Raw genomic sequence first — 27,808 nt, 5'->3', positions numbered from 1 at the left:
GACGGGATAAGTGGGCGTGGGTCAGGCCGCGTCGGCACGGAGGGAGCAAGTGAGCATGCGCGGGTGGGTTCGAATGGCGCCTTTGGCGGGAGCCTCGTGCGGGGAGGGGAGGGAGTATCCGAGGAAGGCGCGGCGGGTCGGGCGGCAAATTGGCCGTTGTCTCCCGGCAAGTCGCCCCCTCTTAGGTTAAAAGCCTGCGTCTAGGCTGCGCTTGCTTGGGGAGTGGGGGGAGTAGTGATGGTGGTGGGTGGGAAGGCGATAATGATAATAATACAATTGGTGTGTCGGTTGGTCTTCAGCCCAGGGAGGTTCCCGTCTCAGATAAAGGATTTAAAACCCCCAAATCAGCCTCCGTCGTATTAAACGCATGATTTTAAAAGAGTGGTAAAGGTATCTCCTAAATCCTACACACTTGGTGGCATTTACTTATTTTAATTGTTAAAACGTGGGAGCCGTCCAATTGGCATCACTCTTGGGAAGGAAGTAACTTGGCTCTTTGACTTTTCATTTAAATTTTGCCTTTCATTTAAATTTATTTTTCTTGATTTCCCACTAGCTGCCTGCTCTGGATTCCCGGGGTGTTCCTTTGCTTTATTGTAATTTCATTCCATTTTTAAAAATATTTTATTTCCCTGATTTTCCAATTAGCCCTCTGTTCTGGATTCTCTGGAATCTCACCTGGTGCCATTTCTGGATAGCACTTTCCCCCCCACGCACCCCAGATCTGAACAGCTGTAAGTGAAATGGGGAAATGAAATTCCTTGGAAAGAAAAAAAAGCAGCTTAAAAATTTGGGAAGAGCTGTATCTATTTGGAGGGGGAAGGAGCTGCAAGGGCCAGCTGAAGAGTATTGTGAAGTGAACACTTTTTATTTAACACAGAATTGGAGCTGCATTTGCAGTGATAAATGCTACAAGATTGACGTTTTTTTTTAAAAAAAAACTTTCTCATTTCAAAATGGCAGAAAAAGGATGCCGCTGGCTGTTAGCAGGTGTGATTAAAGGCAGGTCTAGCGTAAAAGGAATCTGGGACTACAAGTTGCCCACCTAGGAAACACAGGCTCAAATTGAGAAATCCATTTGCACTGCTGACAAGACGGGTTAACAATTTATGTTGCAATTCTGTCAATAGATGCTCACGTTTATTTTATTGGCAGTTTTTGTATCTGTGAAACCATTGTTTTGTTAATATGCCTTGCAGAATAAATCACAATTCGATTGTAATTTCAAGCCATTATTTTGTTAGTCATGTCTTGCAAAATAAATTGCAAATGCCCTTGTAATTTCAAACTAAACTGTAAATCATGGCTAATAGCCAAATGGCTTGGTTTATTATGTTAAGTCATAATGTGCTTTTGAGAGGGGGAGGTGTTAGCTTAGAATGAGGTATGAGCAAACCCACTGTGTGTAGTGGTTTACACCAGGGGTTCCCCAACCCTCATGCAATGAACCAGCACCCGTCCACGGCATGCAAGAAACTGGGCCGCACAAACAAATGAAGCTCCATCGATGGGATTTAGGCAACATATGAAAACATGTCCCCTCCACGGAACGGATCCCTGATGCCCAAAAGGTTGGAGGCCACTGGTTAAGGCCAGCTTCAGGTGTCCTGTTTGAGTTTATATCAAATAGATTTAGAGGACCCTACCACCGGAACTGTTGAAGTTATTCTAGTTTCTCTTTTTGTCCCTTTTTTCAAGACTTATTGAGATTTTATGTACGCGTTTTCTAAAATTGTGTCTTGGTCATTTCAGCTTCAGAATTACTTCAGCAATATTTTCATTTGGTGAAAGTTTGATTGATGATCTGTTGCATTTTCAGAAGTGCTGATAAAGCTTGCAATTCTCCTTAGAGGAAAAAAATCATTGGAGGGAAAAAATGATTGAAGTCATAATACTGAAGGTATTGTGATTAACATTCCGTATATTTTTTAAAAAATACATTTGGGGCTATGTGAATGTGTTTTAATATGGGTTTTGTCATACTTACTTAGATTGAAAATCCAGATTGCTTTTGGGTCTACATAATAGACAGAAAATTTGTAGACAATGAAATGGAATACGAAACACTTCAGACTGAAATGAATCAATTCTATAACAAACATTATCGATGTGTGGATGCCAAGCCCTTTGCGCTAGAAGAGGGACAGGTGATTTCCTCAATCTGATTTGTTTGGCTATATCTGGGAGAAAGATGAACCTACCTTCCTTCCTTCCTCCCTCCCTCCCTCCCTCCCTCCCTCCCTCCCTCCCACCTTCCCTCCTTCCTTCCTTCCTTCCTTTCTTCCTCCTTCCTTCCTCCTTCTTTCCTTTCTTCCTCCCTCCCTCCTTCCTCCTTCCTTCCTTCCTTCCTTCCTTCCTTCCTTCCTTCCTTCCTGTTGTTTATATGTTTAAAGATAATAAGCCTTCCAAAAATACTGAGATGCAGTGTCAAGTGCATTTGTAATAATAAATATTGGACAAATAATTCTGGAATCTTTGATCATAGCAATGACTTAGTGAGGTGGTAAGATAAGGGCTAAGAAAGCTTTTCTGGTGGTGGAGGAAAGAAAATATTAAAAAGTTAGACTTGTTAATATTAGGTGTAAGATTTGCTTTTTATGACAGTGGAAAATGCATTGTACTGTGTCAACCTTGGATAGAAAACAAGGAAATAGGTGTATCTTTTGCAAAATTCTTATGCTAGAATAATATTTAAATAATTGATTTTGGTATGAAAGCCAGCTGAGTGATTTGGGGACACTCATGTTTTCTCACCCCATGATCAGGTCGTATGACAAGCCAGTAAATCCATTTCTGTTGCAACCAATGGATTAACGCTTGCAGAGACTGCATTTATAGAAGATGATTTAAATAAATAATTTAAATATCTGTGGAAGAATATAGAAATCTCCAATTCCTGTCTGACATATATTCCATTACACATGTATTTACTCTGCCAATTATCTGTTATCAAAAAACAACCTAGATTGTATAACATTGAACATTTATTTACATATCTTTCTTAGGTTTGTGCTGTTTACTGTGAGGAACTGAAATCTTGGTGCAGAGCTGTTGTGAATTCAATCATATCGTATACGGATTATTACATTGCAGAATGTTTCCTTGTGGACTATGCCAAAACTGTTCCCGTGAACACTAAAAAGTATGTGTTTATAATCTGTAAAATCATCCAGCAAAGGATTGGACCAAGAATTGAAACATTTTGGTCATAATGTTACCTATCTGCCCAATGATATGGGCAATGGCCCTGCTGTATTGGTTTGATCCAGCTGATAAATTAATATAGGCATAGTTGGACATTTTTGGATTCATTTAAAGCCTAGGATTTTTTAGAAAACTTGGGTTGACTGGTTTGTAAATTTAAGAAATGAGAACAGAAATAGATTTGTCGGAAGGGTTTGAAGAATACAAGTTTATGCTCATTTTTCAGGTCACTATCTGGTTTTGGCTATAAAGCAGCAGCGCTTTTTTGTAAATAGAAGTTATAATCTGCAGTTTTGAGCACCAAATCTATGAAAATTATTGGTAGAACTTTGTGTGTTGTGAAATCTATTTTCTTTCAGGATCTGCGTGGTCGTAAAATCATTTATGAGACTGCCTTATAGAGCTACAAAGTTTAGGTTGTACTGCGTCAAACCCGTTACACTACGTGTCAACTATAACAATGACAACGCAGAGATAGTGTAAGTACGGCTGCTGAGAGATGATGTTAAATATTCTAAGAAGTCCTTCCACTAACTTCAGAGAGGATCTTTCCTGCATAACTGCTGGATGACTTTGGGCCAGTCCCTGTCTCTTAGCCAAACTCTCCTCACAGGGGTAGTGGGGTTGGGTTGGGGGGAAATAGGAGGAAGAGTATTAGGTATCTTTACTGCCGTGGATTGTTTATAAAAATAATAAAGGTGGGATGAAAATAAATCAATAAAAAACAACTTTACAGTCAACAGAATTTGATTGTTTTATACCTGCTTGTGCAAATGCCATTTGCCGGAGTTTTGTATGTTTCCTGTTTATTTTGCTGTAGTATAATACATTTAAAAAGCCTCGTGTTTCTTTCTAGGCCTGCTAACACATGGGATGTTGCAGCTATCCAGTACTTCCAAAACCTCCTGAATGGTAAAGAAAAACTAGAATAGCCTCTTGTATAATTTCAGTTATATGACGATTTATATTGTCATATTTTATTGTCTATTTTATAAAATTGTCATGAAATAATGCATTTAGGAGACGTATATTTGTAAATGGAGAGTTGTACAGAATTCATCTTTGTAGCAACATCCATTTCTCTTTTTAAATCTAAGCAAGTAAATGTCCCAAAGGTGCTTTTATTTCCCCAAGAGGCAACTGGACTTTCTGGTTTTTCTTTGAAGATGTTTCGCTTCTGATCCAAGAAGCTGCTTCTGTTCTGAAGAGCTGAAGAAGCTTCTTGGATGGGAAGTGAAACGCCTTCAAATAAAAACCCGAAAGTCCAGTTGCCTCTTGGGAAAAAAAAGCACCTTTGGGACAACTATGACCTGGATGACTGAGAATCTCCATAGATAAGCAAGCAAATATATATTTTGGACACAAATTAATACCTCATAAACTCCCCCCTCCTCCTCAGTCCCCATGGCCTACAACCATTGTAAGTACAGGTAGTGTTTCACTTACAGCAGTTCGTTTAGTAACTGTTCAAAGTTTCAACTGCATTGAAAAATGTGACTTAATGGCTGTTTTTCACAGTTATGACCTTTGTGACTCCATGATCATGTGATCAAAATTCAGCTGCTGGGAAGCTGGCTCATATTTATGGCCCAAGGTCATGTGATCTCCTTTTGCATCCTTCTGACAAGCAAAGTCAATGGGGAAGCCCGGATTCACTTTACTAGGTTACTAACTTATGAACTGCAGTGAAACTTCAGACAACTGTGGCAAGAAAGGTCGTAAAATGGGGCAAAACCCACTCAACAACAGAAATGTTGGGCTCAATTGTGGTCGTAAGTCAAGGACTGCCTGTACATGCGGGTTGCCAAGTTCCCGAAACACAATCAGTAACCCGGGAACGCCGTGACAGTCATAACTTCAAGGACCAGTCATAAAACACTTGTTTCAATGCCATCATAACTTCAAATGGTTGTTAATGAAAGGTCGGTTGTAAGTCGAGAACTGCTTGTACTTTGGTCAATGTCCAGTATAAAGAACTGATATTTTTTTTAAAAAAACACTGCTATGGTAATCTAATAAGCCTCATTTTAATCATAGCAGCCACTCAAGTGGAGGCCAAGTTATGTGCTGTTGAAGAGGATAATTTTGCTGTCTATCTTTATGTCACAATAAGTGATGAAAAGGTAATATTTACAAATTACATACAATCTTTTAAATTGAGTGTTGGCTTGCTGGCCATGTTAATCCTGTGCAGCAGAGTAGAAAACAATACACTCTTCTACGCTGTGCTTATAGTCAGGTTTGTGCTGCAGTATTTGAATAGAATTACATTACTTAGCGTTGCTCTGTGAATTGAGGTCTAAAAATCTGTTTTCAAAGTTCTTCATACAAAGACCCACAGCTGCAGCTGTTAAAACAACTAGAAGACAATTAATACAGTTCAGATTAATATTGCAGTGCCCATTTCTGCTGCTCTTAATGTGATATTCCTATTTTGACAAAACTCCTTAAACGCTAGAAATGCCTCATTACTTAATTATGTCATTCCTAATATATAACCTTGAAACCTCTGGTGTATTTTAATTTATCCTCCTCTTTAACCTTCATATGCAAAACATTGCTTTTGTCCCAGGTGTGTGTGAACGATGATCTTGTTGCAAAGAACTTTGCTTGCTATGAACTCAGTAAAACAAACCAGAAACGAGGTTCAGAAGGGGCCAAATGTCTTTCAGAGGAGAAGAATCCTGTAATGCTACTGTGGCCAACATTACTGCGAGAACCTAAGATTTCTGAGATGGGTAAGCATGAGAAATCGGTCCCTCAAGTAATATCATATTTTTTTGAGTATAAGACGCGCCAGGATTTTGAAGAGGCAAATGAAAAAAAAAGTTTTTGCACTCTGAAGACCTTTCAAAAATGGCCCTTTTTTCGTGAAAACAGGCCCATTGTTTTTTTTTTTTTAAAAAGGCATAAATGGCCTTTAGGAGGATTGTAGAGTACTACTGGGGGGGTGTTCCCTCCCCCCCCCCAAATGAGCAAAAATACGGTCTGTTTTTTTGTGAAAACGGACCTGTTTTTGTCAAAAAAAATGCATGCATAGCCTTTAGGAGGCTTATAGAATGCTCTGGGACGGGGGGCAGTATTGAGCAAAATAACGGCCTGTTTTTCGCTCATTTCTGCCCTCCCCAGCCTCCAGGAGCACTCTGCAAGGCTCCTAAAGGCTCTGCACTGCCATTTTGGTGAAGGGGGCGGAGTTTCAGGGGGGCAAAAAAATGCTGTATTCGGTGTACAAGACGCACCCAGATTTTCAGCCTCTTTTTGGAGGGAAAAAGGTAGGTGAGTGGTGAGAGCAGCTGAGATGAAGCCTCTTTTGGAACACACTCTGCCTGCACTCTAGATGCAGGATGGCCCAACTACGAGAAATGGGCTAGCTAGCAGGCTATTCCAATGTTTTGTGGTTAGAATGCAGTAGCAGGGATGAAACCGGGAGGGCAATGAGTCCGGGAGGTGAAGGAGGCGCTGGCACTGTGCCTTTCAGGGCTGAAGAAGCTGCAGGAAACCATGTGAAGGTGGCTGATTTCTTCCTGGCTGCTTCAATGTTTTGCTGCGGAGTTGTTAAAAAAAAAATAGCAAAACACAGAAAGATAAATGACAGGTGCTTGGAGTTGTCCCAATGTTTATAGCCTACACTGGAGCGGGGATGTCAAACTCAAAGCCCACTGGCCGGATTTACGGTGCGTAAATCTGGCCTGGAAATAGCAAAGGACCGACCTGCGGTGCCTTTGGCAGCCAAAACGGGGTGCAGGGAGTCTCACGTGGGGGAGCCCATACCCCGTTTTCTACCTGGATGGCCTCCAGCACCCTGCCAGCCAAAATGGGGTGCATGGGGCCCTGTGTACGCCCGCCACACGCCACGTTCTGGCTGACAGGGTGCTGAAGGAAGTGTTCATCCTGTCTCTCCTCCCTCCGCATTGGTCGGCTTGCGGGGGAGAACTACAATGCTGATCCAGCCCTGGAAGAAATCCAGTTTGACATCCCTGCACTCAAGTATCTGCCATAAATTATTCCCAATCAAAAAGAGAGGAAAAATGAAGGGGCATACTTTGGTTCATTGGACACTGAATTAGACCACCATTTACTACTAAACCAAAATTGGGAGTTCTAGAGTGTGCTATATTCTATATTCTATACTCTATACACCCAGAGTCCCTATACGAGATGGGTGTTTGTATAAATGAAAAGTGTACTTTATTTTATTTTTATTTTTTATTATTTTATTTCTAGGGCATGGCCTTCAGAAGATATATTTTTAAGCGTTTTAGTAAAAAGTCACTTGTACGTTTCTTTTAGGTGCTGCTCCTATTTGTGATAATTCTGAGAAAGCAGAGTTTACACATTTCCCAGAAACTAACTTACATAAAACAAAACAGCCTGTAAGTACTAAATACATCCTTTTTTTCTTGGTTTTTAAATTTCAAGCATTGCTGGATTGGGAGGGGGGGGTCCATTCAAAATTTGAATGGTTTATTCTAAATAAACATATACAGGTTATGCAGGAGATGATCGCACATATCTAGTATTTAGCTGCTTTGAGAAATATGATCCCAAGTATCTTGCTTTTTATTCTGTAGTGAAATGCATTCAGTTAACAAACATAGACATGGCCCTGTTTAAAAATATAAGATTCCTTTATTTTCCTGCTTAGGATATAATGGTACCTGTTTCCACTTTGAAGCAAGGAATAACTTTTTCTGTACCAACAGACACGCAAACAGTCAGGTATATTTTAAATTTTTGTATTTCGTTTTTTATGTTTCACTACTGGTAAAATACTATTTTCTTTTTTAAAAAACCATAGAAAATAGTTGGTTGAAATTCTTGAGCAAAATGAATGAGTAACCAGGGCTATTGTGGAGGGCGTGGGCGCCCACTCACCCACAAGGCCTTGCTTCAACCAAGATGGTGGTGGGTGGACGAGCCCGTATCCCCTCACAGAGTGGCTGCTCCTGGATTTGGTTTATAATTTCCAATTGCCCTCACATAGTCCAGACAACCAAATGGCCAGATGTGGCCCAGCAGCCGTAAAATACTCAGGTCTGTTTCTATTTGCATTTTTCATAATTAGCTGGGATCCCCCCCCCCCCCCCCAAAAAAAAAAAAACCCAATCCTGTGAGCAGAGGACACATATCCACTTCTCCCCATGCTGTTTTTCAGGGAGAATAAGACTCTCAGAATTTAGAAAGGTTCCTGATTCTTGCGTGCAATCTCTCGGCCGTTACGTTTACAGATCTTGCTAAGATTTTCTCAAACAGTTGTGCTTCATTTTAGCAACTCGCCTAACCCAAGTACCAAAATCCAGGAAGAGGAGAACGATCTCCACGAAAAGAACCTTGGGGTGAAGTAAGCTTTTTCTCATCACGACAGCCAATATTTATGAAGTCCAAGCAATTAATGTGCTTTGTATAAAGAACAGGCAGGCGCATTTACAGCTCTTCCTTGAAATAGGTCTGATTCTGTGTGTTTCAGGAAAGGACACTGTTGGGAAAAACGAAGTTGGCTTGTTATTACAAACTAGGAGACTCTAATTTGAGCTGGCCTTAATATTTAGCTGAAATGTGTGATTGCCAGCAATTCTTAATTTTCCCACAACAGCACAATCTTGACCGCAAAGATACGACATGCTTCAAAAAAAAAATTGAGCTCCCTGAATTTCAGAAAAGCAATATTTTGTACTCCATTACACTTGGGAAAAGGTACACCTTTTTCTCTGAATTATTCCTTGGAGAGGCTCAGAAAGTAACCAGAAGGCATACAAATGTTTCTTGAGCCTTTCCAAAATCAAGAGAAGTAGTGAAATTTATCCATGAAAAAAATAGAAAACTTACCAGTTTAAATAAATAAATAAACGTGCTTCTTAATGGTGAGTTGATCAATACCTTTGTTAATTATATTTTTCGGATATTAAACTACTGGAAAAGTATACTGAACTGGAGTATTGGGGTTAATCCTCAAGCCGTGGGGTGATCCATGTCCTGTTTATTTCAAACAATATAAATTGTTGCTAAACAGCAGTTCAGTTCCTACCACAAATTTTTTAATATAAGGAATTAAATGTGGTAAACAAAAAAAGTTACATTGTCAGGGGACTGGATGTGTTTTAATAGCTGAATAAATCTGTTTATAACATCTATCATTAGTTTAAAAGAAAAATTCTAATTTGGGATTTGGATTGCTGAGACTTGGGCCCAAAATTTGTTAAGTAAATGAACCAGGAAATGTTAATCCTTCAGCCCAAAACAGCAAGAAGTTTTATATTTGGCCCTCAACTCTTTGTAAAGCTTAGAGAAAAACGAAGGCTGGATGAATGAACTTTTAACGGATACTTGAAAAGTCAACTTGTGTGTTTTCAGGCTTCTACAGTTTTTAAACCCTGATCCTCTGAAAATTGCCACCGGACAAGAAACTGAGGTAATTGAAGCAACAAGTAGATTTTAACTTTTAATGTTTTAATTTGTGTGAACAAAGTAATATCTTTCTGAAATGAGAAATGTTTTAATGAAGGCACTGAAGCTTCAGATATACATATTCTTAGAAGTTTCTTGGATGTTGCAAGATCCAATTATCCTGGGACACGTATATTTGCCTTCATGGGTGCTTTTGTTTATTTTATGAAGAAAAATAAACTAAACAAGCTAGAAAACATTTGTGTCAGGTTGAACACTAAGAAAGTTGCATATGGCCTTTTAGTCTTTCATTGCTTTCTTTTTAGGAGCTGAAGCTGAATATCACTACATGTCTTCCTGTTGTGCTGAGTAATAAAATTGAACCATGTTCATCTCTTGAAACCGCACCTCTGTTTCCAGCTTTAAAAAAGGTATTATCATTATTATGATTGTTATTACTTGCAATGTACTTTGCAAGTACATTGAGAGCTGCACCAGAGAAAATTTCCTTTATGCCTAATTACACTTGGTTAAATTAAGTGTTCTGTTCTGTTTCTTGCAAGCAAAGTCTAACTCTATCCAATTATTCTGTGTTTCTTTTCTGAAAGGAGCTTTTAAGAAAGCAATTCCAAGGACCTAATCATGTACAGTCTTATTCCTGGCCTGCAATTGCACGTGGATATGATTCGCTTATTATCTCTTCCGAAAGTAACCCACTTTCATATCTTCTGCCAATCATTACATTTTTGCAGTCAAGAAATTGCTACATATCGTTATCAGCTAGACAGGGTGTAAGTGAAATATTCAATTAATGCTTCACAATTGCCTTAACTACTGACAAATACTTAAAATGGGCTACAGTTAGGTTATTATTGTTCCTAGTCCTATTGCATTTTTGAACATGCATTTTTTTTTAATGAAACTAGTTGATAACACGGTGTTGGTATTTATTTATAGGGGGGTAATGTCTGGACCAAATGTAATTTCTAATGTTGGATTTCCCCCCTTACTACAGAGAGCTCCCTTGTGAATGACTGTGAAGCCATTACCATGGCAACTTTGCTGCGTTGTACAGTATAAGCCATTTTATGGCAGTACAGTAGAAGCCATTTTAAGCCACAACAGGCTGTATCTTAACAGAACACACACCCCGAGGGGTGTTAGGGGTGTCTTACCCCCACAGTGTTTGTTTCCAGAGAGTCCAGAGTTATGTTGGAACACACACACGCACGTTTTTATATATATAGATTCTTTATGTAGAAGGAATCATGATTTTGGAAAGGTGACAGTGATTTAAAGATAGCAATAAATTTTAAAAAATGCTGTGTCTTAACTCATTGTAAAATGTTTGGGTCTCTGCACAAATTTGTATTGTTTGTAATGGCTAATCAACTTACTTTTTTAAGAGGTCTGATCTACCTATGTCTGATCCATCTCTGTATAATGTTTTGTATATGTAGCCAGTAGCATTAATCATATGCCCTGGCCAGAAGAAAGCAGAACTGGTATTTGAGCTCCTGAAAACGTACAGCCATTGCTCCAGGCCTCTCTACCCAATGTTGCTTTTCCTGGGAATGAATAAGGAAGAAATCAAGAGTGTAAGAATTCCAAGAGGATGTAAGCAAAACTTGATTAATTGTATTGCCCACGGGAAGGAATGAGCAGATAAAGTCATGACAAAAATGCGAAGGCAGTCCCAAGCATGAGGCGTAGAATTTTAGAATAACGCTGTTGCCTCTTAAAATGTTTTAACTGTAACTACAGACAGTCATCGACTTACAGTAGTTTATTGAGCGACCATTCAAAGTTGCAACATCACTGAATAAAGTGACTTATGGACGTTTTTCACACTTACGACCATTGCAGCATCCCCAAAGTCACGTGATCAGAATTTGGATGTTTGGCAATCAGTTCATATTTACAACCGTCGCAGCCTCCCAGGGTCATGTGATCCCCCTTTTGCAACCTGACAAGCAAAGTCAATGGGGAAGTTAGATTTGCTTAGCAACCGTGTTACTAACTTAACAGCCGGCAGTGATTCACTTAACTGTGGCAAGAAAGGGAACATTAGAGGCAACAACTGTCTTGCTTAGCAACAGAAACTTTGGGCTCCCTTGTGGTGGTGACTGAGGATTATCCATATCGATAGCCCAAACGAATGAAAGCTTCCTTCGTTTCAGGTAATGAGGTTTGTAAAAGCATTAGCGCTTAGATTTATATACCGCTTTTACAGCCCTCTCTAAGCGGCTTACAGAGTCAGCTTCTTGCCCCCAACAATCTGGGTCCTCATTTTTACCCACCTCGGAAGGATGGAAGGCTGAGTCAGCCTTGAGCCTGCTGAGAATCGAACTGCCGAACTGCAGTTAGCTGAAGTAGCCTACAGTGCCGCACTCTAACCACTGTGCCACCTCAGCTCTAAGACATAACTATAAGCCGTAAAGCATAACAAATTACCTCAGATTTCCCATTTTCTCCAGGCTAGAGTGCCCTTCAGAGATACCAGTTAGTGTCAGTGTATTTGAGCCATTAAGTTAATAATGTTTTATTTTCCCTTTCGAAGCCAATGAGCTCGTACCAGTGATGCGTTCCTTTTCATTTGACAGGTGAAATCGTGGTAACAACCCCACCGAGCTTTTTGCGGCTGCTCGAGCATCATAGTTTACTCTTCCTTAGGTTGTGTCATCTGGTGTTTGATGAGGTTGATGTCTTGTTCTCTGACGCAAAGGAGCAGGTGAGTTTGGGTTCGAAAGCACGTTTTGGCCTCTGATGAAGGAATAATAGCAAGACCACTTAGACTTATATACCGCTTCACGGTGCTTTACAGCCCTCTCTAAGCAGTTTATAAAGTCAGCCTATTGGCCCCCAACAATCTGGGTCCTCATTATACCCACCTCGGAAGGATGGAAGGCTGAGTCAACCCTGAGCCTGGTGAGATTTGAACTGCTGGCAGTCAGCAGAAGTAGTCTGCAGTACTGCACTCTAACCACTGCGCCACCACAGCTCTTAAGTGGAAGAAAATATTTTTCCCCTCTGCCCCCCCCCCCCAAAAAAATCAGCTGTGTTTTTATGCTACTCCCTATAAATAAAACATTTCATTGGGGCGCAGAGAGCTTGAACTTGATGGGATGGAATGGAAAGGAAAGAAAAACAGAACAAGTATGGATCTACGTAGCAATACATAAATCATAATCCTAATTCATTTCAAAAGAGCAGCTAGTAGGAAGTTACTTTCTTGTCCTGTCACTTCTATTCATAAATCTCCTGTATAGCAATTCTGTGTTGGAAAGACAGAAGATCATGACGAAGCTTTAATCCCTGTTTACAGATACTTACTATTTTACAATACTACAAATCTAACTTGAGCGTTGAAGAAAAGGAGTTTGCACCTCAGCAAATCGTTGCTGTTGGAAACCACTGGGACAAAAACGTAGAAGTTTTAACAAAAGAATTCATGAATGACCCATATATTGTAATCACCTCCATGGAGGAAGCTGCCATATATGGGAAAGTGCAACAGGTAAAAGGTTTTTTTATATCTTTTTTTATGTCTATATAATAGCAGGTTTTGATTTGGCGAATGCACCAAAGGCAGCTTCTTGAGATGGCTCTTAGTAGGTAATACAATACAATAGCAGAGTTGGAAGGGACCTTGGAGGTCTTCTAGTCCAACCCCCTGCCTAGGCAGGAAACCCTATACCATTTCAGACAAATGGCTATCCAACATCTTAAAGACTTCCAGTGTTGGGGCATTCACAACTTCTGGAGGCAAGCTGTTCCACTGATTCATTGTTCTAACTCTCAGGAAATTTCTTCTCAGTTCTAAGTTGCTTCTCTCCTTGATTAGTTTTCATCCATTGCTTCTTGTTCTATCCTCAGGTGCCTTGGAGAATAGTTTGACTCCCTCTTCTTTGTGGCAACCCCTGAGATATTGGAACACTGTTATCACGTCTCCCCTAGACATACCCAGTTCCTGCAACCATTCTTCATCTGTTTTAGCCTCCAGCCCCCTAATCATCTTTGTTGCTCTTCTCTGCACTCTTTCTAGAGTCTCCACATCTTTTCTACATTGTTGCGACCAAAACTGAATGCCGTATTCCAAGTGTGGACTTACCAAGGCAATATAAAGTAGTATTAACACTCCATATGATCTTGATTCTATCCCTCTGTTGATGCAGCCTAGAACTGTGTTGGCTTTTTTGGCAGCTGCTGCACACAGCTGGCTCATATTTAAATGGTTGTCCACTAGGACTCCAAGATCCCTCTCACAGTTACTACTATTGAGCAAGGTACCACCTACACTGTACCTGTGCATTTCGTTTTTGTTGCCTAAATGTAGAACCTTACTCTTTTCACCATTGAATTTCATTTTATTAGATAGTGCCCAATGTTCAAGGTTGTCAAGATCCTTCTGTATCTTAAGCCTGTCTTCTGGAGTGTTGGTTATCCAGGTAAAAGCATACAAATTAAATCATAAAAATGATCACATTTCTGTGCTGCTCAGCTCATGGCATATAAGACTATCCAGGTGGGAAAAGTTTCCTCTGTGAAAGAAAATATGTTATGGCATCTCTAAAATTCATTACTGGTAGCCCTTGACTTACAGCCATTCAGTTAGTGACCGTGCAAAGTTACAACAGCACTGAAAACAGTGACTTATGATTGTTTTTCACCCTTATGACTGTTGCAGCATCCCCAAGCTCATGTGATCCAAATTCAGATGCTTGGCAACTGATTCATATTTATGACGGTTGCAGTGTCCTGGGGTCATGTGATCCCCTTTTGCGTCCTGACAATCGAAGAGAACGTAGAAGCCAAATTCATTTAACAACCGTGTTCCTAACTTAACAACTGCAGTGATTCACTTAAGAACTGTGACAAGAAAAATAAAAAAATGGGGCAAAAGTCACTTAGCAAATGTTTCACTTATCAACAGAAGTTTTAGGCTCAATGGCAGTTGTTAAGTCGAGGACTTACCTGCATTGTCCTCTCAGAACAAAGGATCAAATTGAGTGTCAGCTGAACCATTGGGGATTTCTATCTTTTGATCCTTGACTGTGTATAACAAAATATTGTGGATTTCTGCTTAGGAAAATAATCCTGAAGGGGTTAGGTTTGCATCACTAAATCACTTGCTCAAAGGCGTTTTTAAAATGAGGAACGATTTCCATTCTAACACATCTGAATAATATGTAATTTCAGGTTGTACAGCTCTGCCTTGAGTGTGACCGGATCTCTACTCTACTTCAAACATTAGATTTTACCCCTACCGATGCTCAAAAGACTATGATTTTTACAGGTTCTCTGGAAGAAAGAGACATGGTATACAAGGTATCTCCTTCCTTAAAAATTGCCAAGGTTGGATGCCCCTGCTTTAGACCCCACATTTAAACAAAGTTAAGAAAAGATGTTAAGCACGGTTCGTTCAGGGAACTGTCATAGATAACTAAGCAATAATGGATGGACTCTCCCATCTTCCCCGACCCAAATAAATGAATCGCATTATATGACTCAGTTATTTTCTGTCAACTGAGCTTAAAACATGTTATGTGACATGATTGCATCCTCATTTTTACGATCAGGCAGTAGAAAGCATTTCACTCTTTTGCTTGAAAATGAACCCGGGAATTGGATTTCATTCTGATTATATTGTAGAGCAGTGGAACAAAACCATCAGCCCTGGAACCCATGTTGTATTGGGTAAGTATCTTCTCTAGGCTCTTTCTCAAAAAACAATTATTTAGCTCCGTACTTATGGTTTGATTGACTAATTTATAAAGCACTAGCCAATAACCTGGCTTTGTCCAAATATTTATTTATAGGAGGAAAATGACCGGACCAAATGTAATTTCTAATGGTGGAGGGAGCCCCCTTGTGGAGTACAGTGAAGCCATTACCATGGCAACTCCACTGCTTTGTAAAATAAAAGCCATTTTATGGCAGTACAGTAGAAGCCATTTTAAGGCACAACAGGCTGCATCTTAACAGGAACACCCCCCCCAGGGGGGGGTATTATCCCCACAGTATTTGTCTCCAGAGAGTAAGACATCTGTGTACCAAGTTTGGTTGAAATTGCTCGCGTTCCAGAGTTATGTTGGAACACACACACATACAGTACATCTATTTTTATGTATATTGATTTTTCAATTTTAGATTAAGATCAGCGTCAGTTCGATTGTGATCAGCTATGATTGTCTCGTTAAACCTCAGGGCTGGAGTTAATCGTATAATAAAAAACAAGAAATGAATTAGTAAGAACAGTATTTATTCTCGATGCTTCTATTAACCCATCTTGTCTACCTGTTCCAGGTGGTTAGTCCCTGCCTATAAAGGATGTGGTTTGTCTGATTTGTAGTTTCCTCCCAAGTAACTAATTATTAGTCTGAAAGCTACTATACAGGAACACTCCTTTAATTTTAGAATCAGGAGGCGAGATGAATCCTTACGTTAGAACTAAGCTTACAAAATCCTGTAGGGTTTGTGATGATTATAAAGTGAGCTAGACATATCTAGAAATATGGATTTTCTTTTCCGTTTTTGACAGCAAGTAAAAAGAGGCTTTTGCATTATGGATCTTCTGGTTTTTGTTTCCAGTTTTAACAGATGACTGCACGACAGCTGTAAAATTTACGGACGCAACCCGTGTCATTCATTTCAGCTTTCCGCCAACTCCAAGAATCTTTGGTGCCCGCCTACATGGCCTCTCCGCCAACTTCCAGAATTCAGTAGAAAAGGTCTGAGTTAAGCCTAATAAATTGTTTGTCAGCATGACGTACAGTTCTGCAATTTCAAAATAGAAACGTTCTCACCTGCCCCTTTCCCTCTTTTCTCTCTAATGCACCCTTCAGTGGCCATTGAGCCTCTCGCTCTACCAGTAATTCTACTTATTAATTATTATTTTTAAAAAAGATTTTTAATTTATGCCTGGAATCTTCTGTCCAACCCACAATGTAACACTCTCTTCTTCTCTCCTTCCGACATTTTTCCCCCTTCCTTGCAAAGAGTCCATCACTGGGAAAAGAACAGAGCAAAGCCAAATCCATCTTGCTCTTGACAGAGAAAAATGCCTGCCATGTAGTTGGAGTGTTGCATTATTTGAAACGGGCCGAAGCCTTCATCCCCTCTGACTTGTACAACTTTACCAGGGGAGTGTTGGAAGCCAAAGAGGAAAAGAGAAGCAGGCAGCCAATGTGTTCTTCCATTAAGTCCTACGGAACATGCAAGTAAGGAAATGCCAAGGCCATTTTAGGTCTTTGGAGATTCTTGGACATCCAGGTCATGGACATACATACATACATACATACACATACATATATATAAATATTAATATATTAATACATGTTAGGTGTAGCAGGTCGTTCTCCTGCTATAGTGGTATAACTTAGCAAAACATACAGAAAGTAATCTAAGGAGAGGAGTTTCGGAGACTTGTTCTGGCTGCTGTCCACATTATATTATCCTTTGACGATGTGAAACACTTGATCCATTCAAGTAACAGAGGAAAGAAGTATAAAATTTGGCTTTTTATCAAAACAACTTGTGAAGGAATGGAGAAGAGCAGCATCAAATCATGGATTTGTCGCAGCTACATCTGATCTTTCACATTGGACAAGGCTCCATACAAAACATGTGCTGAATCACCACGATGGAGCCTTTTGCTTGATTCCTTTAGTGAATCATTCCGGAATGCAGGGACACCCTCTTTGTGTCTCTCATTTGGGATTTACAGAACCTTTGATTTATTCATCATAGCAATCTGTGTTGCTCCAGTGACAGGTTTGTAAATGATCGTTTTGTAGATGTTTCTGCCCCTGCGTTCTCCATGCGAGCAGTGATTGTATAGATTCCTCTTCCGTAACTGCTTGCTTTATTCTGTGATTCCAAACAGTGCAATCTTTTGGAATTGCTACCCTAGTATTCATTTGTTATTTTAATTCTGTCTCCTTACGATCATACAGAAATAAGAAACGCTGTCCCGATCGCCATCGCATTAACCTTCAAATTGATGTGCCTTCAAAAGCAGTTGACGAAGCTCTGCAAACAGGTGGAATTATAACAGTGAGTCCGTAAAACACCTTCCGTTTCTAAATATTTAAAATAGCCTTGTGGATCAGAACAGGAAGCTTGTTCCAACTTTCTCACAGAAAACACTTTTCCTGCTGGGTCGTCTTGATCCCACTATGCCTCTCTCCGCAGCTGGATGTCATCCCAACTGCACCATGTCTTAATATTATTTGGGAAGATCTTGCAGAATTGCTTCATTTTCCTATTCTTTGGGTGCCAGCTCCCCTCCCCCGCCAAAAAAATCCTTGTATAAGAAAGAGAACGGTGAGAAAACAGTTAAAACAGATGCATTTTTAATGGGCATTTACAGTAAATAATAATTACTGATAGAAATCTTCCTTTGTTGACTTCCAGGAAATTTTTACGTGCATTTTCTATTTTCAGATACTGCCTCTTTTTATTGTGGATGCCACAAACTACTTAGGCCGTGTGGTAGGGAAATGGGGTAATCCCTACACAACTCTTGAGACAGAGCTAAAGGATTATTATCAGGAATCAAATAATTGTACCCCGGTTGACAAGGTGGAAAAACTGGCAGTGTATGGACTGCGGGAAGAAAATTCTTTCCACAGGTAGGCTACTTGTGGCATGTAGAAATAAATTAATTTAGCTGTCACCAAGCAATGCAGTCATAAAGCACAGTGCCAAAGGACCACACCAGGTGGCAACAGCAGTCCCAGCTGCGATCATAATTTCAAAATGTGACGAGTGTTAAGAGGTGCAGGAGTCCTAGATAAGGACTCGGGGGAGGGGAGGGGTGCCACAGGCTGCGGGAGGCCAGGGTAGAACTGATGCAGTTGCAGGAGGACAGGTAGAAGCTGCAGAGAGAAAGCAGGCGAAACTTACCGGAGCAATTTGCAAATTTCCCTTCCAGCTTCCCCATAGACTTTGCTTGTAGGAAGATGGCCAGGTTGCAAATAGTGATCATGTGACTGAAGCTCCCTGCAACGTCACAATTGTGAGCAGAGCACCCAGATTCCAATCCGTGTGTGTGTGTGTGTGCAATGGCTGGAACTTCAGCGACCAGGTGTACCTCCATATATTTTTTTAGCACTACTACAATTTCCACAACGGTCATTAAATGAATGGACACAATCAGGATTCTCTGTGTAATGACTGGTAGAGTGATAGTCTAAATTAGAAATAGAAGTGGACAAGGCTGTTTCTCTGAACAGCACTGTGCCCTTAGACTCACTCTTGGTCTGTTGTGGGGTGTCTGTTTTGCCTAATTCTGTTACTGCTAGGGTAACAAAGGGACCATATGTAGGCGCTGTGCAGGGATAGCCAACCTCCTTGTGGGCTATAGGAAATTCTGCTCCAAGCCGACTGGGGAAGCCAAGGGAAATCATCAAAACCACAAAGAAGTGAAAGCTAGAATATTTTGGGCATGTGATACAGTACCCAGAAAAATACGGCATGCTTCACTTAATCCTCCAAGGAAAGATTGAAGGCAAATGAGGTCCAGGCAGAAGAAGAACATCATGGCTTCAAACCTAAGGTTTGACTGGTTTGGACAAAACTCAACAGCACATTTTGGTGCGGCTGTTGATAAAAATAACATCGCCAACATGATCACCAACGTCCGATGACAGATATCGCACAAGAAGAAGAAAGTTATCTCCCCAAACAGGGGAGTTTGAGCATTAGAATCTTGACTGGCCAAAGATGATCGTAAGCATAGGGAATATGAACTGAATGCACAGTTTATTTGTTGCACTGAATTACACACTCTGGTAGGTTGTACAAGTACATAAAAGGCTAATGTGTATGTTTTAATAGTTGGAATTTCCTGGTGCCCTTTCCCCGCGTTCTCTTAAAGGGTCCAAGCGCTAGACGTGGAGCAAAAAGAAGCCCCCAGTGTGCTTTACAACGTCCACATCAAGTACATAGATGAAGGAAGGACTGGCTCTGTTCAAAATCATCACTTGCTTAGTTTACCGGAACACTTTCGAACGCTGCCTCCTCAGGCTGTGGAATTCATCGTTTGTAGGGTTAAACCCATTGATAATGAAGCAGAATGGCACCCAAAAGTAAGTTCCCAAAATTTGGAGTTGGTTTCATTTAGTTTTTTGGTCTTTGCAAACAGTATTTTTTTCTTAATAATCCCAAATATAATCTTCTCCAGATGTTTGGATGAACTATCACGCTAACTAGTGCCTAATGCCTGATTTTAAACAAGAAACAACAAATCCCCCTCCTAAAATTTAGTTTTAATTCTTTCATTGTGCCAAACAATGGGATGCACTCAATCTTTATGAGTTAGTTAATTAATGTATTTAATAGGCACCTATTCGTATAATTGCTTGCCCTAGGCTACGCTACACTCCTTCGGTAAGCTTCTCTTAAAAAGAATGCTGTAGTCATTGAAAAGGAACATTGTCTCTTTTCTGAAGATTGTCTTTGTTTTTTGTTTAGGTATCTAGACACATTAATGACAAAATCAGAGGGAAACCTCATGAAGCAAAAATAGCACTTATCTTGGGAAATACAATTTGGGTAGATCCAGTGGTATGTAATGCAGAATTCAACTGTTCCTTATTTCCTTTCTTTGAAAATGCAGGTAGTCTTCGAGGTATGACCACAATTGAGCCCCAAAATTTACATTGTTAAGTGAAACACTTGTTACACGGACTTTGCCCCGTTTTACGACTTTTCTTGCCCCATTTGTTAAGTGAATCACTGCGGTTGTCCCGTTTTTTAGTGCTGTTGTAACTTTGAACAGTCGCTAACCGAACTGTTGTAAGTCGAGGACTATCTGTAATAGATGTAGCCCTCGACTTATGACCAGAATTGGGGCCAGAATTTCCATTGCTAACGCAATGATTTTACAACTTTTTTTTCCCCCTTTGGCCACGTGGAAGTGAACCACTGCAGTTGCCATTGAATGAATCAAGTGATTGTTGAGGAAATCCAGCTTCTCCTATCGACTTTGCTTGTTGGAAGACAGCTGGGAAGGTCACAAATGGCAACCACGTGACTCTGGAACGTTGTAAATATGGGATGGTTGCCAAGCACACCCAAATTTCGATCCCATTGATGGGAGGGTGGGATGCTGCAGTAATTATAAGTGCAAGGACTGGTTGCAAGTCACTTTTATCAGTGTTGCTGTAACTTCAAACAAATCACTTAATGAATGGTTATAAGTCAGGTACCTGTTCTGAAAGTACTCCCAGGTTTTGAAATTAGAGTGAACAGGTAGTTTCTTCTGGGTAATAGATGTGATCAGTACCTTGTAATTCTAATTTTCGACAAAATTTTGCTTTCTTTTTGTTTTGTTTTTTACATCTACTTGAAGCTTAAATCTTAGAACCAAGAGAAGGACAGTAAGATCTGACTGGGTTTAGAAATGTCCAAAATTTAAAATGCAGTCTTGGTTGATGACCATCTTCTAAGAGAATGGATAAAACAATAAAAGGATGAGATTGTGGTCATAAGTAGGAGCAAGAATCAAGCAACCGTTTGGAGCCGCAAAGAAGAAGAAGTCTGCAAAAGAATAAATGTCACTTGTTTGTCATTTTAAATTTTAGATTCGAGTCACTAAACTTCAAGACCTGAAAACTTCAATCAACGAATATAATATTCGCTCTGAAATCCTATCTACTGGATTGGGAGTAGACAATCCTGAGCATATACAGGAACTTGAGAAATTATTTAATGAGACTGAAATGCCCCATGAGAAAAAAGAGGCACCTACATTGTAAGATATATTTTATGGATAATTCCTGGCTGCATGCACTCAAAACTGGATGATGATTAAACTGAATCATGTTGAGAACATTCTGGTTAAAGAACTATGTTGGTATATAGTTTCATGTCCTATAATATTCTAATGATTGTGGGAAGTAGGAAGAAGGGTAAAATTCATGAAGTTAAGTTGGATATTTATAGCTCTGATGTATGTGGATCTGTCTGTTTCAGGAAATAAGTAGTCCCTTGAATGCATGGTTGACATTAGGTTACTCCAGACACAAAGGAGTAAGGATACGGCACTCCCCCAGCTCTGCAAATACAGCTATGGGTTTCCTACCAGCCACCCACCGTTGGTGGCACACACCTTGGCCGGCATAATAACAAGCACAGTCCTTGTGTGAAGAAAACATCAAAGGGCATTTTTATTTTATAAGAATAGAATAGAATTCTTTATTGGCCAAGTGTGATTGAACACACGAGGAATCTGTCTTTGGTGTATATGCTGTCAGGGTACATAAGGAGAATAAAATACATTCATCAAGAATAAAAAGATACAATACTTAGTGATAGTCATAGGTTACTAATAAGCAATCCAAACGTACTAGGAAACAAATAAAAACAATATACATAAATTGAAAGATACAAGCAACATGGTTATAGTCATAAGTGGGAAGAGATAGGTACTAGGAAGGAGGAGGAGAATAATAGTAATGCAGCCTTAGTGAATATTTTGACAGTGTTGTGGGAATTAGTTGTTAAGCAGAGTGATGGCATTCGGGGAAAAACTGTCCTTGTGTCTAGTTGTTCTGGTGTGCAGTGCCCTATAGTGTCGTTTTGAGGGTAGGAGTTGAAACAATTTATGTCCAGGATGCAAGGGGTCTGTAGGTATTTTCACAGCCCTCTCTTTGACTCATGCAGTGTACAGGTCCTCAATGGAAGGCAGGTTGGTAGCAATGGTTTTTTCTGCAATTCTAATTATCGGTTGAAGTCTGTCTGTCTTGTTGGGTTGCAGAGCCAAGCCAGACAGTTATGGAGGTGCAGATGACAGGCTCATCTGAGCTTTCTGAATTGACTCAGAAAGAACATTCTTTGTTGTGCTTTTTTGATGACGTTTTTTATGTTAGGTGTCCATTTTAAGTCCTGAGATATGATAGAACCTAGAAACTTGAATATATTAATAGGTCAAGAACCCTGATAGCTTTAGAACTTTAGGAACGATAGCTTTAGACTTGAAAGCATCCTTTGTTTGTTCTTCTGTTTCAAAGACTTATTTGTTTGCTCACATTATAGGGAACTGTTTCATTAAAGTCTTTGCTTTGAGGTAGTTTGTGAAATCTCCTCAGCCTCTTCTCCCCTGTGTTGCTCTTAGACTTTTCATATCACTTCATAAAGAGGAGAGCAACACTTCTTTTGAGCACACAAATGAAAGTATGGTGGACCCAAATCAAGGGAGAAAATGCGATGTGAGACCTTCTGCTATCAATCATCTTTCCTCCCTTCTCAGAGCAGAGGTGCTCAAAGCTCCACCTTTCCATTTTTCTACCAGAAAGCTCTAGTCCTGCCTACATTTTCCACAAACATCTAAACCTTACTACCCACTAGAGGGTGGCAAAGAATCAAGAATGAGCTCTTCCCCTTCCAACCCTTTTCTAGCAAAATGTTTTTGGCCTATTAGATAAAAGAGTCTCTTTTAGGTTGCTGCCTTCGCCTGTCGCTAGCAACAAAATAGAAGACAGGTGATGCTTTGGCATTAGCAAAAATGAAAAAATAAAAGGATCTTAGAATTTTAAAATATATATTGTTCGAAGCTAAATCGGTTTTCTCTTGGCTGAAAACTGTCGATCCATCCTTTTGGCCATGAAATTCTCTCTCCATTTCAGGCCACCTCCCCCCACGGATGGAAGAAAGGAGAAGGTTGAATTTGTTGAACAGAATCTCTGCAAGCCTGCAACTCTGAGTTCAGAGGCCTCAGATAAACAGGCCCCGCCCGTTGTACAGAAATTGCAACACGGCCAAGATATCATTCATGATGGTTATTCTCAAGTATCTTTAGAAAATCATTGTAGTAAGTACGATGGAATAAACCAGGGGTGTCCAAACTTGGGAACTTTAAGACTTGTGGACTTCAACTCCCAGAATTCCCCAGCCAGCATGGCTGGGGAATTCTGGGAGTTGAAGTCCACAAGTCTTAAAGTTCCCAAGTTTGGACACCCCTGGAATATAATAAATATCCGTAGGAGGAATTTTGTTCTATTGTTTTGTTCTGAAAAACAGGAAAAACAGATACAGAATCTCCTGCTTGAGCAGGAGGTTGGTCTAGAACAGGGGTCACCAATCTTTCAGACCTCAGGGACCACTAAATTCATAATTTTAAATCCCACGGACCACTTATATGAATTTTTTAAAAAGATAAATAGTATTTAGTGCAATATAAAAAATGCAAATAATTTTCTGCGGTCCACCGGATAGTGACCACTGGTCTAGAAGATCTCCAAGGACCATTCTAACCCTATTATTTTATGTTCTGTGAAAAATTATGATCCCTAATGGTAAGACTACAGAGGATTAATTAAAAAGATAGGCAAATTTTGCTTGGTTTTTTTTTGCTTCATGACGGTGTTTTTGAAATTTCTAGTACCCAGCAAGGCCTACTTTCTGAGAAATGTGGTTTGCTGTTCAGTCCTTGAATATGCTTCAGCGATATTAGTGCTGATGATTGCCATTTGAAATACACTGAGATTAGGAGTATTTTTGTTCTGTGAGATAGCTTTACCTTGAAACAACCTTTCTAATTAATTAAATGCAGTTGGAACATGGTGTTCAGTTTTATGTCCATTGAAATCTGGTAAAGAGAGATACCACGCGAATTTAACTTGTTTGATTTCTTAATGTAGATGAAACGGTGCAAAATAAGAACAACGAAGACAATCCACAGACTTCGCCTAAATGGTATCAACCTTTATTTGATGGGACTTATATGTGCCTTAGTTCTACACGGCAGGGTGGAGAGTAATGTTTTTCTTGCTCTTTCCTTGTCTGTCCTGGGGTTCAAAGGGATGCTTTTAGAAGGGATTCTCCTGGAAGATCTCCAAGTTTTAAAACTTCTCAGAGAAAGTCCAAAGTTAGGGTTGTTTGAGCATTGAGTGGAAAGTATCTGATTTGACATGTAAATCACATATTTTTCAGATAACTACAAAATGCTTTTTGAAATGAGAGGCAGTATCACAGCAAAATTATTTCCAGAAAAAATTATGGAAGCAGACGAAGACATACACACACACACACACCAACTTCCCCAAAAGTGATTTCTTTTTTTGCTTCAGGCATAATCCATATTGTTTCTTGTTTTTACATATCCACATGTGTATCGTGGATTAACAAAGCTGTGTGGCTCTGGATTCAAATAATGTTTATTTTTCTACACATGGGATTTAAATGTATGTATGTATATTTATTTTACTCTTCCAATTTCAATACATAATTATTTTTTCCTTAAAATGTTTTTGCCCTACTTAATGGCACTGTATCTTCTTTCAGGGCATATTTATTTTTAGTTTTATAATGTGAAATTTGAACAGTTACATCTATGCAAAATGCAATTACATATCTAACTGGTACCGTAGCTTAGTTCAACTGTTGGATTGGGGTCATGGCCAAGAACTCAGTCAATGAATAAATATTCAGCTTTTCAGTTGGATGCTTTGTTTTGCTGATTTGGAGATGGGGAGGGGCAGAATAGACCAACTTTATGTAGATGATTTCATGGAAGAGTAACAAACACTGCTCATAAGCTGAAGTTACTTCATGAGTACCTCATCTAACTTCCTATATAAGCAGGATTCATATTTTAAAACTCCACTTTAACCCACTGTTTTAACGTTTCAGCTTCCATCCAACAATTAAATGGTTTGACAAGGAAGATGCTGTTGTCGTGAAGATAAAATTGCAAAACATCAGTAATTACGACTGCAGGATTTTTGAACAGAGGATCACTTTCAGGTAGATTGATTTGTATGGACAAAACCTTTTCGATGCATGGATTTATCGCTCTCTGACAAACTTAATTGTAACATTTGTGCAGCGCTTCAGCAAATGGCAAGTTTTATTTGGCCGACCTGGAGCTGCAGAGAAGCATCCTCAGAGAGAAATCAACCTGCGTACTTAAGGGCAACGAACCCACCCTGCTCCTTGTAAAAGTGAAGAAGGAACCTTGGGGCAACTTGCTAAAAGAGAAAGTGAGTTGTAAATAGTAAAAAAAATAATAAAAAATAAAGCATTTGATGCAGTGGCTCAGTGGCTAAGACACTGAGATTGTCGATCAGAAATGTCGTCAATTTGGCAGTTTGAATCCCTAATGCTGTGTAATGGAGTGAGCTCCCGTTACTTGTCCCAGCTTCTGCCAACCTAGCCGTTCAAAAGCACGTAAAAAATGCAAGTAGAAAAATAGGAATCAACTTTGGTGGGAAAATAACAGCATTCCGTGGGCCTTTGGCGGTTAGTCACGCCGGCCACATGACCACAGAGATGTCTTCGGACAGCGCTGGCTCTTCGGCTTTGAAAAGGCGATGAGCACCGCCCCTTAGAGTCTGGAACGACTAGCACATATGTGCGAGGGGAACCTTTACCTTTTAAAGCATTTGCATGATATAATGAGGCGTTTAAAATATTTGCCAACAGAACCATCATGTGTCTTTTGACTTTGATTACTTGGATGATAATGAGGAAAGAAGCCCGTTCCGTGTAGGTAAGCAGTTCACTGTTTTATTTCCTGTATCTTCACATCTAAAGGGATGGGAATCACTTCTGTACTTTTTGCAAACTGCTCAGGGGAGAAGACATGTATCCACAGCAAAAGGTTGTAAGTTGAGGACGGCCTGTAATTAGATTGGATGGGTCTCTTCCATGAGCCTGTGTATCTTGCCCATAGAGCTCAATCGAGAGACGGGCCAGTTCACGCCTGCATACTACTAATGCAGGGATCTGTTTGCAGAATACACTGTGTATTTCATGGTAAAGTTGGAAGCTGGCTTATAAATGCATTCTTTAAAAGTCTGTATTCATCCATTTGTATAATAACAATGTGATTTTCTCTATCAGGATCAAGTCCTAAGAAAGTGTATCAGATTCCTATAGAGGTATGTGACGAAGAAGAAGAGGAGGAGGACGAATCTTCAAAAGATAGTGATTCAGAGAGTGATTCATCCTCTTGTTAATTATATCTTGGGCTTTAGACTTTGATCCCCTACAAGGTTAAAGCATCTAAAATAGATAGTGCAAAACCCCTTGCAAGTGCATCAGATACCTTTTTCATAGTGATACAGCCCCAGCATTTTATTAAAAATGTTGACAACAGGACTTCTGTGGGGTGCCGCATTTGCTGCTTATTGACGGTTATAATTCTAAGTATGCTCGTTGCAAATGAATCTTAACAAATTTGAGTGAAATTTAATTTGATATACAAGTTGATAGTTATATCAAATTTAACAATTAGACCAGGTCAGATACAATATTGAAAATTGCTTTTCGGTTGCAGTTATACCAAAACACTTCTCAAAGAAAGCTGGTTTTTTTTTAAATCTTACTTTTTTAAAAACAAAACAAAACAATATAATCGGAGAGTTTTTGTAATGCTTCATGCTGCTAACGGGATAGGCCGATCCTTTATTGTAACTCGGTTCTTAGGGTGCTTAAAATGGATAATGTTAATTCAGTCGAATTGATATGATGAGGTAATTCTTTGTGAGAGGTAAAGCAGTCATGTAACATTATAAAAGAATAACTTTTGGTTCCTTTTTCACAATATTAAGTTTTGTGTTTAAGTTTCAGAAAACATTCAAATACCTGGTTTTGCTTTCAGGTGTATATATTGTGGTATTGCAATATATCAGCTGTGTCAACCAAAGCATCACATATTTCTTCCTCAAGAGGAAGAAAATAAAACATAATTTCTTGAAATGTTAACATGGAAAAATCTGAATACAGAAAACCTGTAATTATAAATGCAACTTATACAGAATGGTAACTTTTGCAAAATGTTATTGACATAGAGCGCTGTAGTATATGTTTGTGGGCTAAGGTCAAAGGTTTTTATTATTCTCAGGAATTCTTCACATACCCCACATTCATTAGAAGTGTGTTTCTCAACCCAGGCAAATTTAAGATGTATGGACTTCAACTCCCAAAATTCCTCAGCCAGCAAAGTTATCAAGGTTGAGAAATTATGTTAGAATATATAAGCCAGTTGTCTGAAAACATATTACTGTACAATCCAATTGTTCTAGTTTTATAGCTGTGCAAAGTTTATCAAAACAATAAAGGAAGCACAAATCTACAAACAACCTGTTTATAATTCTGCATTCAGATAAGTCAGATACTTGATCCTTCTCTGAATAAATATTGGTCCTGTTGACCGTTAGTTGTCTTTCTGAGAAAAAAAGAAGTGTTCATTAAAATTTAAAATGAATAACCA

General features: G+C 39.5%; 1 protein-coding gene across 2 annotated transcripts; it reads left to right on the top strand.

The window, feature by feature from the left end:
* TDRD12 (tudor domain containing 12) lies at positions 1 to 27,808 on the top strand. Of its 2 annotated transcripts, none has more exons than XM_081963702.1 (32): positions 1 to 63; positions 1,753 to 1,900; positions 1,992 to 2,147; positions 3,006 to 3,142; positions 3,564 to 3,683; positions 4,061 to 4,116; positions 5,242 to 5,327; positions 5,777 to 5,942; positions 7,495 to 7,577; positions 7,850 to 7,923; positions 8,474 to 8,545; positions 9,556 to 9,613; positions 9,915 to 10,019; positions 10,197 to 10,379; positions 11,049 to 11,205; positions 12,192 to 12,319; positions 12,914 to 13,105; positions 14,788 to 14,916; positions 15,168 to 15,285; positions 16,180 to 16,319; positions 16,588 to 16,808; positions 17,544 to 17,643; positions 18,034 to 18,221; positions 19,469 to 19,679; positions 20,065 to 20,157; positions 21,177 to 21,346; positions 23,220 to 23,404; positions 24,234 to 24,288; positions 25,225 to 25,338; positions 25,421 to 25,574; positions 26,017 to 26,083; positions 26,437 to 27,808. In XM_081963702.1, the coding sequence occupies exons 2-32, from the start codon at positions 1,877 to 1,879 to the stop codon at positions 26,550 to 26,552; spliced, it is 3,858 nt and encodes a 1,285-aa protein (XP_081819828.1). In that variant the 5' UTR covers positions 1 to 63; positions 1,753 to 1,876; the 3' UTR covers positions 26,553 to 27,808. The 2 variants fall into 2 exon arrangements, with proteins under 2 accessions (XP_081819828.1, XP_081819829.1); XM_081963703.1 differs by having other exon boundaries at positions 36 to 63; positions 1,820 to 1,900.

This window comes from Natrix helvetica, assembly GCF_964273705.1.
Source record: "Natrix helvetica genome assembly, chromosome: 10".
NCBI classification, from domain to species: domain Eukaryota; kingdom Metazoa; phylum Chordata; class Lepidosauria; order Squamata; family Natricidae; genus Natrix; species Natrix helvetica.
This window is presented reverse-complemented; position numbering and strand designations above follow the sequence as displayed.